At 35.2% G+C, this 17,475-nt stretch overlaps 1 protein-coding gene across 7 annotated transcripts in view; it reads left to right on the top strand.

Annotated features, from left to right (window-relative positions):
* Window positions 1-17,475, top strand: part of PAN3 (poly(A) specific ribonuclease subunit PAN3) — a 115,155-nt gene that overhangs the window by 13,197 nt on the left and 84,483 nt on the right. For 5 of the 7 annotated variants that reach the window (XR_013824764.1, XM_079902564.1, XM_079902565.1 and 2 more), the window contains exons 4-5: window positions 1,091-1,161; window positions 15,805-15,966. Coding sequence is in view for 6 of the 7 variants with exons in the window: in XM_079902564.1 (XP_079758690.1) it covers window positions 1,091-1,161; window positions 15,805-15,966 (233 nt within the window). In the remaining variant the exon portion in view is untranslated. The remainder of the gene's footprint in view (window positions 1-1,090; window positions 1,162-15,804; window positions 15,967-17,475) is intronic. The other 2 variants (XM_079902566.1, XM_079902567.1) reach the window with 1 other exon arrangement.

A 17,475-nucleotide genomic window follows, 5' to 3' on the forward strand; every position in this document is an offset into this window, starting at 1 on the left:
ATTCCCATAGAGTTTATATGCTGACTTTTAAATGCTATCAAAGGTAGCGTAAAGGATGAATAATACCTATTTTTAGTCTTGAATGTATAAATTACATAAAAATCTTGTATCTTATTATTTTATTAACTTCTTTCTCTTTGCATTATTAGTTATATTAAATTAATGTTAATTCTAATGAAGGACTAGACTGTGAAAATCCATACAGAAGAAACCAGAGAAATTAAGCAGCAATTTATATGTACTGCATTATGAAGAGATTTAAGGTTCCTTTAAATGACAACATTTACTCTATTTTCTTTAGGATTTTACAGATAATTTAATGAGAAACATAGAATTAACTAAAGCTCAGAAATGAAGACAAAAATATTTCAATGTATACCATGTATTCCTTTTCAGAAGCTCTTCTGATTTGTTAAGTGAGAAACAATTTAGAGATGTACTTTGGTTTGTAACTTCTGGCCGCAGAGTAATAGAGCCTTGAACCTATAAAATCTTTGGATTTCATGTTTGTGTTTTGAAACATTTAATATTTTCATCTTTAAGAACTTAATTTACCTTATCTTTTTAGTAAGAATATCAAGTATGTGGTGATAAACTTAAAAATATGGAATATTCTGTAGGGTAGATGGTTTTAAGGTCTTGCCTAAGTGTTAACATCCAAGTCCTATCGCTCAGAGTATGTTTGACTACTCTCCCTGCCACCCCTACTCCTTTTTTATTTTTCTTATGGTTTGGTCTCAAGAACACAAACTACAGGAAGACTTCCTTCATAAACACATTCCTAATAACATGGTTAAGATCACCTTTTTTTTCTATTTTATTTTTCTTTTGGTTCTCAGCAAATAGATGCATTCTAATTTGTATAGCTTCTGAATAGATATGTACTGACTATTGGCTGAATGAAGTAGTCTCCAGTTTGTGTTTCATTCAATTACAAAATATTTGAACACCCACTGTGTGAGGCACTGAGTTTATTGTTGTGGTATATGATTTTTTTTTTACTACTTTATAAGCATTCAAGTTAAACATTTATTAGATTTATAGGTTTCCTGAGTTGTCTGTGTGGAAACTTATATAACTTACCTTCCAGATCCTCTAACTTCACCTGCTTCATCCTTGTTTAATGACTTTGGTGCCCTCAACATCTCTCAGAGAAGAAAGGTAGGTGAGATGGAAACTTACGTGAAACTAAATGGAACATAGGGGTGATACTGGGATGTTACCTACATAATGGTCAGTGTTCTCTTAAGTGGGGGAGGACTGTAATGTTTTTCTTGCTTTTTGTTAACCATTTTCCTTGGTGTATATCTCTTATATGCAGAATTTTATTTGATCTCTGTGCATGAAATAGAGACATTTTATGTGAAGGGATGAAATCCTTCTTACTTTTGCTCATTTTCTTTATCTTAATGCATTCTTTTTAAGATAACAGCAAGTACAACATTAAATTAGATGTTAGGTGACCCATTGTAGGTATATTAATCATCTTTTAACTTTATTTTCTGACTGCTTTGTCTAAATACCAAAGATTTCTCCCCTAATTTAAACTCCTCATTACAAGGCAAACTTAAAATCTTCAGCTTTTCATAATTGGCCCAACTGTTTAAAAACAGTTTAAAATCTCTTTATATTAGAAATTTAATTTAGTTTTATTTGGAATTGAGGTTGATAGACCGTGAATCGATTTTGAAGTACCTTGCAGTAGTTTATTATAGTTTGATGCCTTTGAGTCTTACTGAGAATCATTATGTTAATAGTAATAGTAATCTAGAGACAGTGCTAATTTTGGTTAGGATCAGTAGCAGCTAAAGATGTTTAGGAGGTTGTAAGTCTTGGCGGAAATTACTATAAAGTTATAACTAATTCAGTTTCCTAAGTAATAGGAGAAAGATCAAAAAGAAAATATTAATTTTAGAAAACTGATGTAAGCTTAAGGTGCTTTAAGGAAGTCTCTGATCAGAAGGTAGTATAGAATGAATTTCAAGAATACTAGGTAGATGTTCTCTAGACAAGAAAATAAAACTGTGGGGTCAGGTATGAATTATATCAATACCTCATGTACCTAGTATTATCTCCTTTTAGAAAATAGATGAGAACAAGGAGGTAATTAATTACAAAATGCTTTTAAGCAGCTAATATTGGTAGACTAAAAGGTATGGGTTTGGTTTTATAGACTTCCTTACAGGCTCTCACGAAGAACACATTTACTTTTGCTTTACGTACTAGTCTCAGAAATGGGAATATGTATTTTCTAAATCTCTATGGTAGAAGTGGAATAGAGTTGGACACAAGCAGTGAGAAGTGAGTGAGAAGTGACAGTAGACAAAACCTTCAATATGGAAGGAAGCAGTGAAGTGCTGGAAAGCAGGTACAACCTAGAAGTCAGGTTATTTGGAGCTGTTTAGTGTAGGGGAAAACAAAAAGCCCTTAAGTAGTCTTAAGGGTCCCGCAGTAGCTTTTTCACATTTTTTAAAATAATAATCTGTTAACTGTGATAAGTAGCATTTCTGATGTATGAGTAGAAAGTAAGACTAGAATGGCAAATAAATACTTACGAGGGTTTGGTGGATTGCATCTTAAAGTTGAAATATGTGATTTAGAGCTGTTGACATTAATTTTGTTGTTGTTGTTGACATTAATTTTTGACAAAATAGTAAAGAGCCCTGGAGATTTGAAAAAGGAGATTATAATACCCATCCTTCTAAAATTTATTTTAGTGAAGGAAAATAATAGAAGGAAATATTACTATAAATGTGACATCTGTATTTGGAGAGAGATTAGAATGTATCCAAATGGAAGCAGATTAGTGAAGTGAGCACTATGCTGCAGTTTTTGAGGTCCTGGATCTCTAGCTTTGTGACCTTGGGACAACCTTCTAGGCTGTAATCTTCACATCTGTGAAATGATGAGCATGGCCTGGATAATTGCTGTGGTGACTTTCCTCTCTAAAACTCAATGTTTGGCTAAACTGAAAGGACCTACGTGTCAGCCTCTACTTAGAAACTCAGTATTCATATAGTATATCTTTGAAGGACCATATTTTCTTGCCATTTATATTTAAAATAATATGTAGGGACATAGAGACTTTTTTCCAGTAGTGGGCTACATGATTAGGAATCTTTGTGGGTACAGGTTGCATATATTTTTAAATTGTTTGTTAATGGTTGAGTTGAGAAGGTTTAAAATTCCTTTGTATTAGAAATACTCTTGGTAAAACAAAAACTCTTGGTATGAGAGTATTGCATGCTGTGAATTAAAGGCATATGGAGACTTTGTCTATTCTTTTTTTAAAATTTAATTTAATTTTTTTATACAGCAGGTCCTTATTAGTCATCAGTTTTATACACGTCAGTGTATACATGTCAATCCCAATCTCCCAGTTCATCCCCCCCACCCTCCGTTTATTATTCTTTTGTTCCAGTAATTTATAACGTCTGTTTAATGATGTAATTTTAGTGGAAGTACCTCAAATTTATGTAAATATTCAATCATAATTCCAGGTGATCTAAGCAGGCTATCATGATAACTCAGTGACATTTTATTTCAGAATGAGATTGGAAAACAGGCAGTTAGGCCATACTTACTACTATTTCATGGCTAGTTAGATAAATTATTTTCTGAAAATCTCAGTTGGGCCAACCCCTGAGCTGCAAATGCTGCTTTTTGCCTGTGGGGTATGTGAATTATTTGGATCTGATGAGTCAGATATTTTAACTGTGGGCGGTCTTACTCTGGGCTGTGTGAAAAACTTAAAAAGAATGGGCTGATGTTTTTCTTGCTTTCCTCAAATCTAATTCAGGAGACAGTGCATGACTCTACTAGAGAACATTTACACAGCGGTGTATTAATCAGCGTGAATTTAAATGTGTGATGATTGCCTAGTAGCAGAGAATTCTCTAGATCCAGAAGAGTTTATGGAGAAGTTTTGAGTTGTGGTTTTTGAAGGTGAGGAATATGGGGAAGCAAACATATTAAGCAGAAGGAATTGTTTGATTACAAGTAGAGAGTTAGGATCTTCAGTAAATTTAAAAATTCTCTTCTATCACAGATAAGCTAAGAAACTATGGCAGAGGGCCTTGTATCTATAAGGACTTGTTGAAGTAAAATGTGTGATGTGAAAAACAGTATAGAAAAAGGTTCCTAGCCATTTGTCTGGGTTGGTTTATTGTTGTCAAACATGTGGAAAATTTCCTGAAGAGCTGTATGCTGAGAATATATATGCCTTAGGGCACTGATGCTCATAGTGTGGCGAGTGACTGGAGCTAGACGGTGAGTTGTTTCCTGTCTGTAGGGAGATAAGTTAAAACGTTAAAAGTAAATGTTTAGAAACTTCTATAACAATCTGATAATACCACAACATCCAAATGTGTCATCATTTTTCTAGTAATTCATTTTTGTTTTATGAACATATAGGACTATGATGCATAGGAAATTTTTTAAAAATGTGATCTTTCACAGTTGATATTTGAGAAGCACTGATTTTTAAAATTTTCTACATTAGAAATACATAAATATAGATAGGAAAAGTAACCTTTTATTTGTTACTTTTATTTATAAAAGTAACATTTATTTGAAAATGTGTACAATTATTGTTGGCCAAGGGTGGTGGTGGAAGGAATTGAATTATGGCTGTATACTCAGTGGGAGAGGTAAGCCCCCCAAAACACTGGAGATGGAGTTCTGTTGAAAATGGGAGTGAATATATTAGACATTAATGCATAAGGAAACCTTAACAACAGGGTAGATAAAGCCGAGAACTGGTATGACAGAAAAAGACCTGAGAGTCACTGGGAATCACAAATGTGGTCTGGACAGCAGTAAAATTTTCGGTCAGAACTCCTGTGGGAACAAAGTACCTTTATAACAAAGTTAGATGTAGAGATACAGATATTCATAAATAACATGATGATATCTTGCTAACTGTTCTTGCTAAGCTGTGCAGCCACAGATGATTGAGACAAATGTTCCTTCAAAATTTGTGTCTGGCAATCTTGGCTTTTTCCCTTTTTATATATTTCTTGGTCCTTCTTTGCCCTCTTTTTTAGTTGTCTAGTCATTTTCCTATTTAGCTTTCTCCCCTCCCCACATTAAGGCAAAACCACTCTGGTGCTCATCATTTACATTTCTTACTTTAATTGTACTTTAGTATGACGTTTCAGTCAATATACAGCTTTACCTGGGCATTTGCATTTTATTTCTGATAATGGGATGACAGATTTTCACTTCTGTAAATCTTTTAGGTTTTAATAACAAGTTAAATTCTTTGGGTTTAGAGGACAAAAGACTTGTGAAGTATCATGTTTATTTCTTCTGTTCTTGATTTTAAAGCTCTTTGTCAGGATGAGGGAAGTGGGATCAAAAGAGGCTGGCTTATCTCCTGATGGCTTATTTGTGAGGAAGTGTAGCTGGTGGAGGCCTAGTTTGGGATGATTCTGCTTGATCTCAGTTTGGAACCTCCTCCCCACTGTTCTCAAATCTTAAGAGCATCCTTTCCTTTTTGTATCATCTGTGTTACAAAACTTACTGATCTATATATATAGTATGATTTCTGATTAATTTGACATGTAAGAATTTTTGTGTACATTTCTGTTCTAATGTCTTCAAAAGATGACTTTTACACTATTTACTTTTACATAGGGAACCAAATAGGAATAACAAACTGGTGAGTGTTATGGTAGAGTTCTTTTATGGAGAAAGCTAAAGTAAATTTGGAGAAATTAATAGGATTATGGCCTAGATAATCTGGGATGTAAATTTTCCGCAGTCCTTCTGATGGTTAGGCTCATTTTAAAACAGGGAACCAAATATTGATTGAACGTGGAACCAAATATTGATCTCGGGGAAAAAATAAAAGGTGAGGAGAAAAGGGGGAAGATATTGAAAAATAAATCGTAATGGGAATCACAACCTAAAACTTCACCTATAAAATCATTTTTAAGCATTTTATATATGTTCTCAAATACTGTTTTACTTAGTATTTAGATTTCCAAGTCAGCCACATCCATATCTTTTCCCCATGAGTATGTGCAGGAATGTTTTTATGGAAAATTGTATTTAGAATTCCAAATTAATACACTCAGAGCTATTCTTCTTTTACTGGAGTTGACTGAACCTCCATTCACCTCTGCTTGCCATGCTGTGGGAACGTGCACAGGCTTTGGATTTAGAGATATGTATGGTAGAATTGTTGGAGTCCAAGTTCCTGTAGGCAGGGGAGCATCATGGTTCCTGTTTATAGCTTGCTTAGAGCTCATGGTGAGTTTTTATCTCTCTCCAAGAGCAAAGAGTTGGGAATAGTAATAACCCAGTAGCACTAAATAATGGTCAAGGTTTTAGGGTTTGGAGTTGGGTGCCAGGCAGTCTGAATTGAATCCCTGTTTCTTCACTGATTGTCTTTGTGTCTTTAAGCTTAGTTAAACCTTTCTGTTTCTTCATTTGCAAAATGAGAATAATAATACCTTAGTACCTGGCATGTAGAGGTGTTATGAGGACTAAATGAGAAATGCCCAATAAACGGAAGCTATTATTGGTAATACATGGTGCTAGCCGAACCTTTCTAGTCTTGTTTGGGAACTGTTAACTATTACTAAATAAATAAACGTCTGTTGCTACTCACTCTGGATCAGGCTGTATTAGAGTTGTCCATTGGAAAAGCCGTTCTCCTGTAGTTGCTTTGAGAATGTCCATCTTTTCTTTGAGGTGTTCAGGCCCCTCCTCCCCACATAGCTGTTAGCTTCTCAAACATATCCTTCAAATTTGGTGAAAATACATCTGGGATTTTCTCACTATGCAGTGGCAGACTTGATTTTATTTATGTTGACAATGATCTTCTGTATCCGTTTCAGGTAATATGGTAATACTTTTATAAAATTAAATGTTGTATAATTTAATTTTATCATTTAGTCACCCCAACAATTCTTTGAGAGATATTATTTTTTTCCATTATACAGATTGGGAAATGGAAGTTAGATCAAGTAATTTACTTGGAATAAGATAGATAATATTTAGTTATGTTTCAGAGAAAAAAATTTTTCTAGGACAGTATAGAAGGGTAAGATCTTCTATAAGGTAAAAAATGAAGAGGTAGCGGAGAGACATGGTAACATGCAGAGGAGGAGATAAAACATTGACCTTATGCCTGCCTTTTTTCCCATTTATATGATTATCTCAGTGTAAGTTTTTGTAAACAGTATAAATTTCTAGGGCAAGAATATACAATTAAGCTTTTGATAATTGATAGCTAACTTTTCAGAAATGTTGCACAAATTTATATTTCTACTCATGGGTGCTGGTTTTTCTGCAGCCTTGAAAACACTGAGATGTAAAAATCTTTCATATCTTTGTCATTTTATAGTCAAAACCCCTCATTGTTAAAACTTGATTACTGCTGCTATTGAGCTTCTCTTATGTTTATTGACCTTTGGTGTTTCTTTGGTGTCCTATGCTTTTATTTTACTGTTGGGATATCCTTTTTAAATTTGTTGTAAACTCTTTCTTTATTAGACATTTAAGCTGCTTCTTTGTTTTTTGGTCTTGAATTTCACAAGTAATTTATGCTGTCAACTTTGAAATGTCACACTTATTACTCTGATTATCTTTTATTAAGTACATTAAAAAAGAATAGAATATTAAGCTCATTTTGTTAAAATAACATGGTAATTCCCTGTCTGATGAGTTGGTGATTTTATATTGAAAGGACTGTCATTATTTTTATGTAATTTGAATCCACTATCATTTTTATTGCTAATGATCTATAGTAATCAACTTCCCTTTAGCAAACAGTTACATTCTCTCTCTTCTCTGTTTTGTCAGACTTAAATGTGACGTTCTTCTTACTGTTTAACCCGTCAGTCTATTCTTTTCCTAAAGCGATGGATTAGATTAGATTGAAACTTGTTTAACAATATGATAGTTCCTATAGAAAAGGGCTCACCTTTGAAAAAGTTAATTTTATTTTCCTCCTAAATGAAGAGTCCTCCAGGGTGAACTTCCAGAATTGTGTTGAGATAAAGGTGTGCTTTGGAAAGAACAGATTAAATTTTGTTGTAACAAATTAGGAGTTCAGCCACGTATTTTCTCTACTTTATTTTAATTCGTACTTTGTGTGCAGTGACAACTTGCTCTTGTTGAGTCAAGAGTCTTCAAAATTTATGATTACAAGGGAATTTTGTCCTGTTGATTGATTTAAAAAGATCTCACGAGAGTTTTTTGTTTTGGAGGCTTTTTTTTTTTTTTTTTTAATGCGGTACGCGGGCCTCTCACTGTCGTGGCCTCTCCCGTTGCGGAGCACAGGCTCCGGACGCACAGGCTCAGCAGCCATGGCTCACGGGCACAGCCGCTCCGCGGCATGTGGGATCCTCCCCGACCAGGGCACGAACCCGCGTCCCCTGCATTGGCAGGCGGACTCCCAACCACTGTGCCACCAGGGAAGCCCTGGAGGCTTTTTTTTAGGTGTGTATGGTTGTTTTGTGTTTGACACGCTACCGTATTTAAACACGTGAACTGAAACAGCATGGCTTTTGTATACAGTATGTAATACTGTTGACTATAGTCATTATTTAGCTTTAGCTTTGGGGATTTTGAGTTGGTTCTTACCTAATAATGGTAGTTTAGTGAAACCATGCTGCATCTGTCACTTGGACCTGGGAACTAGTAGATCATTCTGAGATATTCTGGTTGGCTTCTTTACACTCTACTCTGGGCACTGTATTTACAAAGTGTAGTAGCTGATATTAAGAGTTTGGTATTACTGGTGGTTCATCCCTGTTTTCCTAGGAAGTAGGGGTCAGGAATAAATTAGTAAAGATCAATTTAGAATTCTCATCCACAAACATGGTAGCCTAAGTTTTAAGCTAAATTTAACCAAAACTATATAATTTTTCCTAACCCTGTTTAATTCCCAAGATTTGTTCTTGCATTTTGAAAGTGGGGAGGAGGGAGTGGCTTAATGAAGTCTCTGTAGCTACTGTTTCTCATTGATCCCATCCATGCCAATTAGAGTCAAAGAGAGAGTGATTAATGTAGGAATTTGTATTTGGTCATTTTAGAATTAGCTAGAATAATGTTAAGATTGTAACATGTTAAGGAATACTATAGAACGTGGAATAAATTTAGTTAAGAGTACAAGCTCTGGAGCCTGACCTTATGTTAGTTTTGAGATTATAGGCAAGTTATTTTAACCTCATCTAAGCCCACCCTTCTCATCTGTAAAGTTGGTTTATAATGGTGCCTATCTCACAGAATTTTGAGTATTAAATATATTAATGGCTATTAAGTACCTGGCATAGTGCATTGTGCTTGTCAAATGGTAGTTGTTGTTGCAGTCTTCTGCTGCTTATAATCCTGCAATTTAAAAACATACGTTTATCTGTTTCTGAATGTGTGTAAGATTATTTATCTTTGATTAACCACTACCTACTTTAAGTTCAATCATAGTAAAGAGCATTGCTGAAGATATTCTGCTTCATTTCAAGATTCAGTTTAAGCAAGTGTACACATATAAATAAATCAAAAGGGAACCTTTTGCTAATAAGCAAATAGGCATTTTAGCATGATGGTTGCTTTTGATAAGGGACTAAAATTCATATAAAATTTTTATGGTCATTACAGGTGATAGTTTATTGTAGAAATAACTTTCATGACTTAAAACAACATTACTCACTTGCACTTAAAAGATTTTAATAACTTTGGCATGGTATTTTGTTTTTCTACATCTTGTGTTCTGGTTCTATTCTAAAGCAAAAGACTAAAAGAAGTCGTAGTTTGGTGTTCCAAGTCTTTAGAAATTGAATGTGACCTTGCTTAACAGCTGTTCTCATTTTTGGTGGCATAAAACTCCACTGTAACATTGAGGTTTTGAGAACAGAAGTAATGACTACTTTGTAGGCTTTCTTAAATTTATGTAGATAATATAGTGGGCCTCTTCTCCCAGGATCAGACTCAGTAGAGCCTAAAAAACATTTCTGTGTGTGTAAATCCTGTTCTGCTCTATTTGACATAATTTAGATTACTTTTTACCTAGCAGCGTCCTCTGTTTTCATCCTCTCAACATATATGTGATTTCTGTATTGACTCCACAGATTAAAAGATCTTTTTCATTTGTAGATGTTTACCTGCCCATGAGTCTTTAACAATGACAGTCTGTTTTTCTGTAGACCCACTTTCTGTAGACCTGCTCACCATCCCATCCTATAATTGGCTTTATTTAAACAGTGAAAACCTAAGGGACCTAATATATGTCCATGAAAACCTACAATTACTGATAATGAATGGCAGGACAAAATACAACATAATCTTTGAGGCTGGCTTGTTTTTGTTTTTGATTTTTGAATCTTTTACTCGAGAAAATTAATTGGAGCCCAATATACAATCACTTATAGGTTTAGATTTACTATTCTAAATTGATTAGGTGTGAGAGCCTTTAAAATCCAGGTGTATTAACACACCTAATTAACTAATAAATTAAGTAGAGGTAGTTCCCTGTGTCTATATGGAAATTAGCTAATTTATTTGATTTAAAATATTCAAATGGTTTTAATCACTTTGGAGTCTATTTTTTCCGAGTGAGTTTTACATTAACCACTGACGGTTAATGGAAATGTAATCTTGTATTTAGTTCTCATAATAACAAATACGCTAAACAGTTAGGGCGTTTAATTAATTGAGGGAAAACCAGTGTACGTCAGAAGAGGTCGTAAAAGAGAAATGAAAGTTGATTTTCAAATAAATATACAGTAAATTTTAGGCCAGAGGTTTCTGTTAGTGGACCTCAGACCCTTAGAAGTGGCAAGAGGTAGATAGGTTGCTGAGTTGTAATTGCAAAAGACAATGAGTTAATACATTTCATTAAACATTGTCTAAAGGGAGATAATATCAGTATTTCATATATGTGCACAACTATTTTCCCAGTATGTGAAGATGTTTGATTAATAAAATACAAATTGTTTAAAAAAGTGCCATTCATAGTAGCTTTAAATCATCATTGTTTCAGAGTATAAATAGTGAAAGCACAGTTATTCTGTTTTCGATGTTCAGAGGGCATTCTTAAAATTCAGGGCATTGGAAACTTTTTGTGCTAGGATAACAATTGATTTCTCTAGTTTATAACTAATGATTAGGTTATGATATATAATAACAAGGCCTGTAATGTGAAGTATTGTAGAGATGATGCTGTTTTGCAATTTTACCAAAAAAATTGTGCTCTGAACATTGGTCTATAACAACATTTTCTATGTGAGCAGTGGTATTTATATATTTTTCTTTTGCTAGACTGAACTTTTTAGGGGAAGAGAATAGATCTTACCACTGTATTTCTCTCTCTTTTAAAAAAATCTTTATTGGAGTGTAATTGCTTCACAATACTGTGTTAGTTTCTGTTATACATCAAAGTGAATCAGCCATATGCAGACGTATGTCCCCATATCCCCTCCCTCTTTTTTCTTTTCTTTTTTGCGGTACGCGGGCCTCGCACTGCTGTGACCTCTCCCGCTGCGGCCGGATGCGCAGGCCCAGCGGCCAGATGCGCAGGCCCAGCGGCCACAGCCCACGGGCCCAGCCGCTCCGCGGCATGCGGGATCCCCCCGGACCGGGGCACAAACCCGCGTCCCCTGCATCGGCAGGTGGACTCCCAACCACTGTGCCACCAGGGAAGCCCTCCCCTCCCTCTTGAGCCTCCCTCCCGTCCTTCCTATCCCACCCCTCTAGGTCATCTAGGGAGGGCAAAAAGCCTTATGCTGAAATGTTAAGTGAATGAATGAATGAAAAAAAATGTGTTTGCATTTAAGGTTTTGAAGTAAAAACAGTCCTAAAAATTAGCTTTTATTGTTCTTTCTTTTGACACAGTCTGGAGACTTATCGTATTTGTTAGGAATGAGAGTGGATTTCCCTTAGTCCTAAACCATTGGATTGGTCTTCTGTGGACTAGGGCAAGGATTTTTGAAGAGCCAGGGCTTTGGGGGCTATGAGTAATGGTTCTGAAGGCTCTGAGTATTTAGGGCAAGCTAAAGGAGTGGGATGTTAACTATTTGAACCCCTATCCTTTTTTTATTTTGGGGGGTGGCCCCAATTTCTGTTTTACCACTAGTTGTTTCTTATCCAGGCCTCTTCCCTGACATTCTCTAGAACTTTATTGCTGGAAGGATGATCACCAGACCAGCAGCACACTAGTAGTCTTGGGAGGTTTTTAGAAATGCTGAATCTCATGCTTCACTCTAGGTCTGCTGAATTAGCATCTGTATTTTAACAAGATCCCTAGAAGAGTATATGTTCATTACAGTTGAGATGTGCTAGTCTAGAATACATTCTCCAACTTTTTCAAGCCCTAAGTTGTTATTTTTTAAATGCCCAATAAAAAGTGTAAAACTGTTTTCAACTACTGTCTTTTTGTGCTGTTTGTTTAGATTTTGTGAAGAATGATAAAAATCAGTTTTGTGGTGAATCTTGAGACTTAAAGTAAAAATGATATATATTAGAGAGAGAGAAAAAATAGTTACATGGTATGCTGGACATTTTACCACAGGAACAAAAAGAGAATGGGAATTTTGATGTACGATGTTGACTTACTAGGAGGTGGAGCAGACAGACTGGTTACTTACCAACAGGACATGACTTTGCAAAATGCTTCCGTTTCATAATAACCAGCAGGCTGGACTGGCAAGGAGGCTGTCAAGAGTGGAGGATCAACCAGGAAACATACCTTTTTTTTGACCAACACATTCTCAAGATTGGTTTAGGAAGGGACTGCTGGAAGCTAAGGGGCAAGGAAGAGGGCTTGTGCTTTTGTTTGCTCTGGAGGAGGGGTTTGGATCTTGTAGGACTCAGAAGGCTTTGGGGAAAATAAACATTTCCCATAAAATGCTGTTTGCCCTTTATTTCCTCACCTTCCATTTGACTTCTCTATTTCCCGTAGACCCTACTGTCACTTAATCACCGATAGTTGTTTTTAAGCCAGCAGCTCTTTCCCCAGCCACGCCTTCGCCTTCTATTTGCATTGCAGTTTCCTGGAGTTCCCATCCTTCACCTACACCTGTGATTCTCAGGTGGGGGAGTTTTGTCCCCCGACTCCTGCAGAACATCAAAGATAGTTTTGGTGTCACGACCGGGGCAGATGCTGCTCATCGTCCTGCAGTGGGCCACGACAGCCCTCCTCAGCAAAGAATTATCCAGAGTCTGTAGTGCTGCGTTTGGGAAACCCCAACCTGGATTATCGTCAGAGACCATTGATTTATCTACCTATTTCCAGTTTAATTCTCATTCACAAGCTTTCAAGAGTTCCCCATTGCCCACGGAGTGAAGTCCAAACTCCTTGGCATAGGATACAAGACAATTCGTGGTTTTTTATTGCTTTCAAGCCTCCTCTTTCACTCTCAAGTTTGGCCCTCTACTAATGATAGACTGAAAACTTGTAGTTTTCCCTTAATTGACAACAGAGTGCCTGTATGCCTATACATGTGCATTTTTCCTAACCTACAAATACATCTTTCTCTCCCACTCACTCTGGTTTTGTTTTGTTTTGTTTCCTATCTAGACACTTGCTTTAACACTGCTCAGGCATTCATCCTCTCTGTGAAGCCTTCTTTGCCTCTGTTCAATTGGTACCTTGATTATATATGCATTTTTCATATCACAGTGAGTGTGTTCTGTTCTCATGACTTTGTTAACCACTAGGTTATGTCCTCTTTTGGAGGGAAAGGTGTGTGTTTTATTCATCATTGCATTCCAAGTACTTAGAACAGTTCTTGATACAAAGTAGGCTCTCATGTTTAGTTGAAAATACATTTTTCCTTCAAGGAATAAATAATAGTTCAGATAATTTGGAAATTAGCTTTGACATGAGATTTTACCATAATTTACATTCTGTGCAATGAGACTTCTGACTGTAATCTTTTTGGCTCACCATCATGCTCTGTGTTGCTGCCATCTCTTTACAGATGTCATTTGTCTTCTCTTGCTTATAATGGTATTTAAATGGTATTGATACCTTAGGTCTTTTCATTCAGTATCGCATAGAAAGTTTTACTTTTGCATTGGACTTTAGTCTCTGGCTATTTATTGAAGAAACTTAAATCTGTAGCGGCACAAGTTTGGGGATCTCTTCTACCTAAGAGGAAAGGTCTTGGGCTAATTATAGGTTTTGGGGGTGATGGGGAGGAGGGAGAGGAATAGTGAATTCCTTTTTGGAAAAACAAACATATAATGAGAGCTGCTGGGGTGGGAGAATTATACACTGGATTTATTTAAAACCTTTTTTTCTATGTTGCTTAATGTACTACCATGAGAATAAATTTCACTAAGGTAATAATTGGCTCAAAAACAAGTCTGGATTTGTGAAGGCTCTAAATAACAGAAGAACATTTAAAGCAATAATTTTCTTGCTTTCAAATGTATGACTAGAAATTAGGTGTCCATATATATATAGAACCTATTTGACATGTTGTGATTTTGTTTAAATAAATACTCTTTGATGTGTTGAACTTTTTTGATAGGATCATGTTTAGCCCAGACGTTTTCTAAAATACAAATTTTAAATTAGTGAAGGCTTAATTAAGGCTATATTATTTTTGCTATATGTCAGAGCCTTATACTTGTGAGCTATGTTATTAAAAATAACTTGCTTTAAAATGTTTTCATCTATAATTTGGTTCTAAAGGGTATATTTCTATTCTCATTCACAAAAGTTGCTTGTGATGTAGACAGAGTAATCGAATTGGTTCAAGGTTGCATAGAGGTGGGAATATTTTAGCTTCATGAAACTTTACCCACTGCTATAATTATCGGATAGATGGGTAATCTAGTTTCGTTTCTCATGCAAGTTTAATTTTTGAAGAAGGTTAATTTCAACTATTTGCTTCAGCAGTCTTAAGACAGAACAATGAGTAAACATAGATTTTCTTATTTTAGATCTTAAATTAGATACCTTCCCAAGAATGTATCAGTATTCCTTAAAGGGAAAAAATATATACAGATTCCCTTTAAGATGCAATTTAGTACAAATTTGCTATAATTAAGAGAAGTAAAATGGTGGAAACTGTTCATTAACCTTCATGTATGAAAAAATCCCTGCCAACCACTTTTAAGATTGTTTACTAACTTTATTATAATATTAGCCAATGAATCTGTGCTTTTATTAGGCTACTTAGTATCAATCTGTTCAAACTACTGAGATTTATAAGACCAATGAAATTTGTGTATTTTTTTGTCTGAGATTGTTGTTTTTCATTGAGTACAAGTTTCACTGAGTACAATGCCTGTTTAAGATAGATCAATTTGTACTCTGCCCTAATGGGCATAGAATTTTAAAAATTAAAAAAAAATCCATTCCTTGAAATTAGCTGCTGCTTCTAAGTGGAGTGGTTCTCAGTAGGAAATAAGGTAGTGAGATGGGGAGGAGAAAAAGATATATAGTGTGAAGAAATTTTTTTACCTGTATTTTGTGCCCTTGAAGCCATTTCTTCATATTGCAGTGAGAATAGGTAAGTGCCAGTGGAAAAATATTTGCAAAGCATTTACTTTGCTGATAAGTTAATTTCTGTTCACTAAACTCAGATTATAATGTATTTCACTAAAACAGTTGTTGTTTTATGTAATACTGTTGTTAGGACTATGGGTTATTTTGGAGGTGTGTGCGTACTGGGGGTGGGGATGGGGAATGGGGGGTGGTGCTAAGGACATTAGAGGGAGTGTCTTAGAAATTTTACTTGTTTCCTATTCCACCATTCTTGATATCTTCTGTATGTTAGTTATGTTAGCTTAGGTTAGTATGGGGGATGTTAGGAGTGGCCTGGTTTCTTTCCTTCTTTTTCCTAGCCAAGGAAGTATCGCCTGGGGATGCTGGAGGAGAGGCTAGTTCCGATGGGATCAAAGGCACGAAAAGCAAAGAACCCTATTGGCTGCCTTGCTGACAGGTGTAAATCAGGAGTACCCATCAATATGGTTTGGTGGAACAGAATCACAGAAAACAATTTACAGGTAAAAATAATTTTATTAGACATTTTTGAAAAGTGAATATTTTGGCTGCTTTCTGTGTCTGTGTGGGGTGGTGTGTATGAGATTGGATGACTTAGCTGATACACTTAGGTTTTTTGTTTTCTTGTTTTTTTTTTTTTAAATCAAAGTAAGATTAGTGGCCCATTCACTAACTAAATGATTTTGTTTTGTGGCTTTTTTTTGAACTTTCTCTGCTTGTAGTATATTTTCCTATTCTTCCATTTAATTTAGTTTTTCCCTTTTGGATTTTGTTTATAGTTAAGTTTAATTATTTTTAATACACAAAGTTGTACTACATTAAAAAGTCATATAAAATTTATTACAGAAAATCTCATTTATTTGGAGTCTGAGCAATAGAAAGCTCCACATGTTGTCTTTCTGTACATTTTTACTAGGAGATAAAAATTGTATGTAAACTTGTCAAGTGTTGGCTGTAAAACCAACTTCAATAGTATGTTGTCTTAGAGTTATTATACATTTCAGTCTTTGCATTATCTGTGCTAATGAAAATGAATTTTTATAACTCAAAGGCTAGCTTTTGTATGACTCTGAATCTGAAGTACTTACAAAATAATTTGAATTATATTCCATTTTAATTTGGATTATAATTATTATAGTCTCATTTAAAGAAATTGGTAATTGTATAAAATAGCTCTGTTGACCAAAATTTCAGTTTAGCTGGAAGTAGAATATCTTTCATCCCAAACTTTCTGAGTACATTGGTATTTTTTTAATATATTGCTAGCCAAAAGCCTATAACCCCACATACACATATCACACACAGAAAAGATATAACAGAGTCAACAATTGGTTTTATTTCTGTCAGCAACTTTGTATTATGAAGGGGTTCCACAGTATTTTGATCTGTTTACTGTCAATGCCATAGCAGTATCTGTGTTACCTTGGGCACAGAAATAAAAAAGTTATTCCCAAAATACTGCAAAACATGTTATTTGTCTCAACTGAAAATTTCATAGTATTTTTCTAAATATAAGGAAAAACAGGGAAATGGAGGGGGGTGGTCCACATAATCAAATACTTAAAATTTCCCTGGAAAGTTTGGGATATGTCCATTACGAATAAGAATTCATAATGGACATATCCTTTATGAAGAATGTGTACTGAATTCTTCTTTTTGAGATCAGGAGAGAGGTTTGATGTGGATTGTTAGAATTATTTTCCAGTTTTAAAAAGAAAGTCTGAAAATAAATTGGGCTCCAGTCACGTAAGGACAGATACAGGTGGAAGTGAAAGTGCATGTAGGTTGCAGGGGAAACACGGATGATGCAGAGGTACGGCCACTTGACCGCCCCTCGTTGTCCCCCGTATCTCAGGGGCAGTTCCAAGGTACTTCTCTTTAGCATAGCTTGAAAAATCATTAGGTTCGTTTAAAGAATATATGCTAGGATTATGCTTTATTTTTAATTAAAAAGCTAATAATAGATTTGCATTCAGTGTGCTAAAGATTGAATTGATGCTGTCTGAATCTAA

Source organism: Stenella coeruleoalba (assembly GCF_951394435.1).
Source record: "Stenella coeruleoalba genome assembly, chromosome: 18".
NCBI classification, from domain to species: Eukaryota; Metazoa; Chordata; class Mammalia; order Artiodactyla; family Delphinidae; genus Stenella; species Stenella coeruleoalba.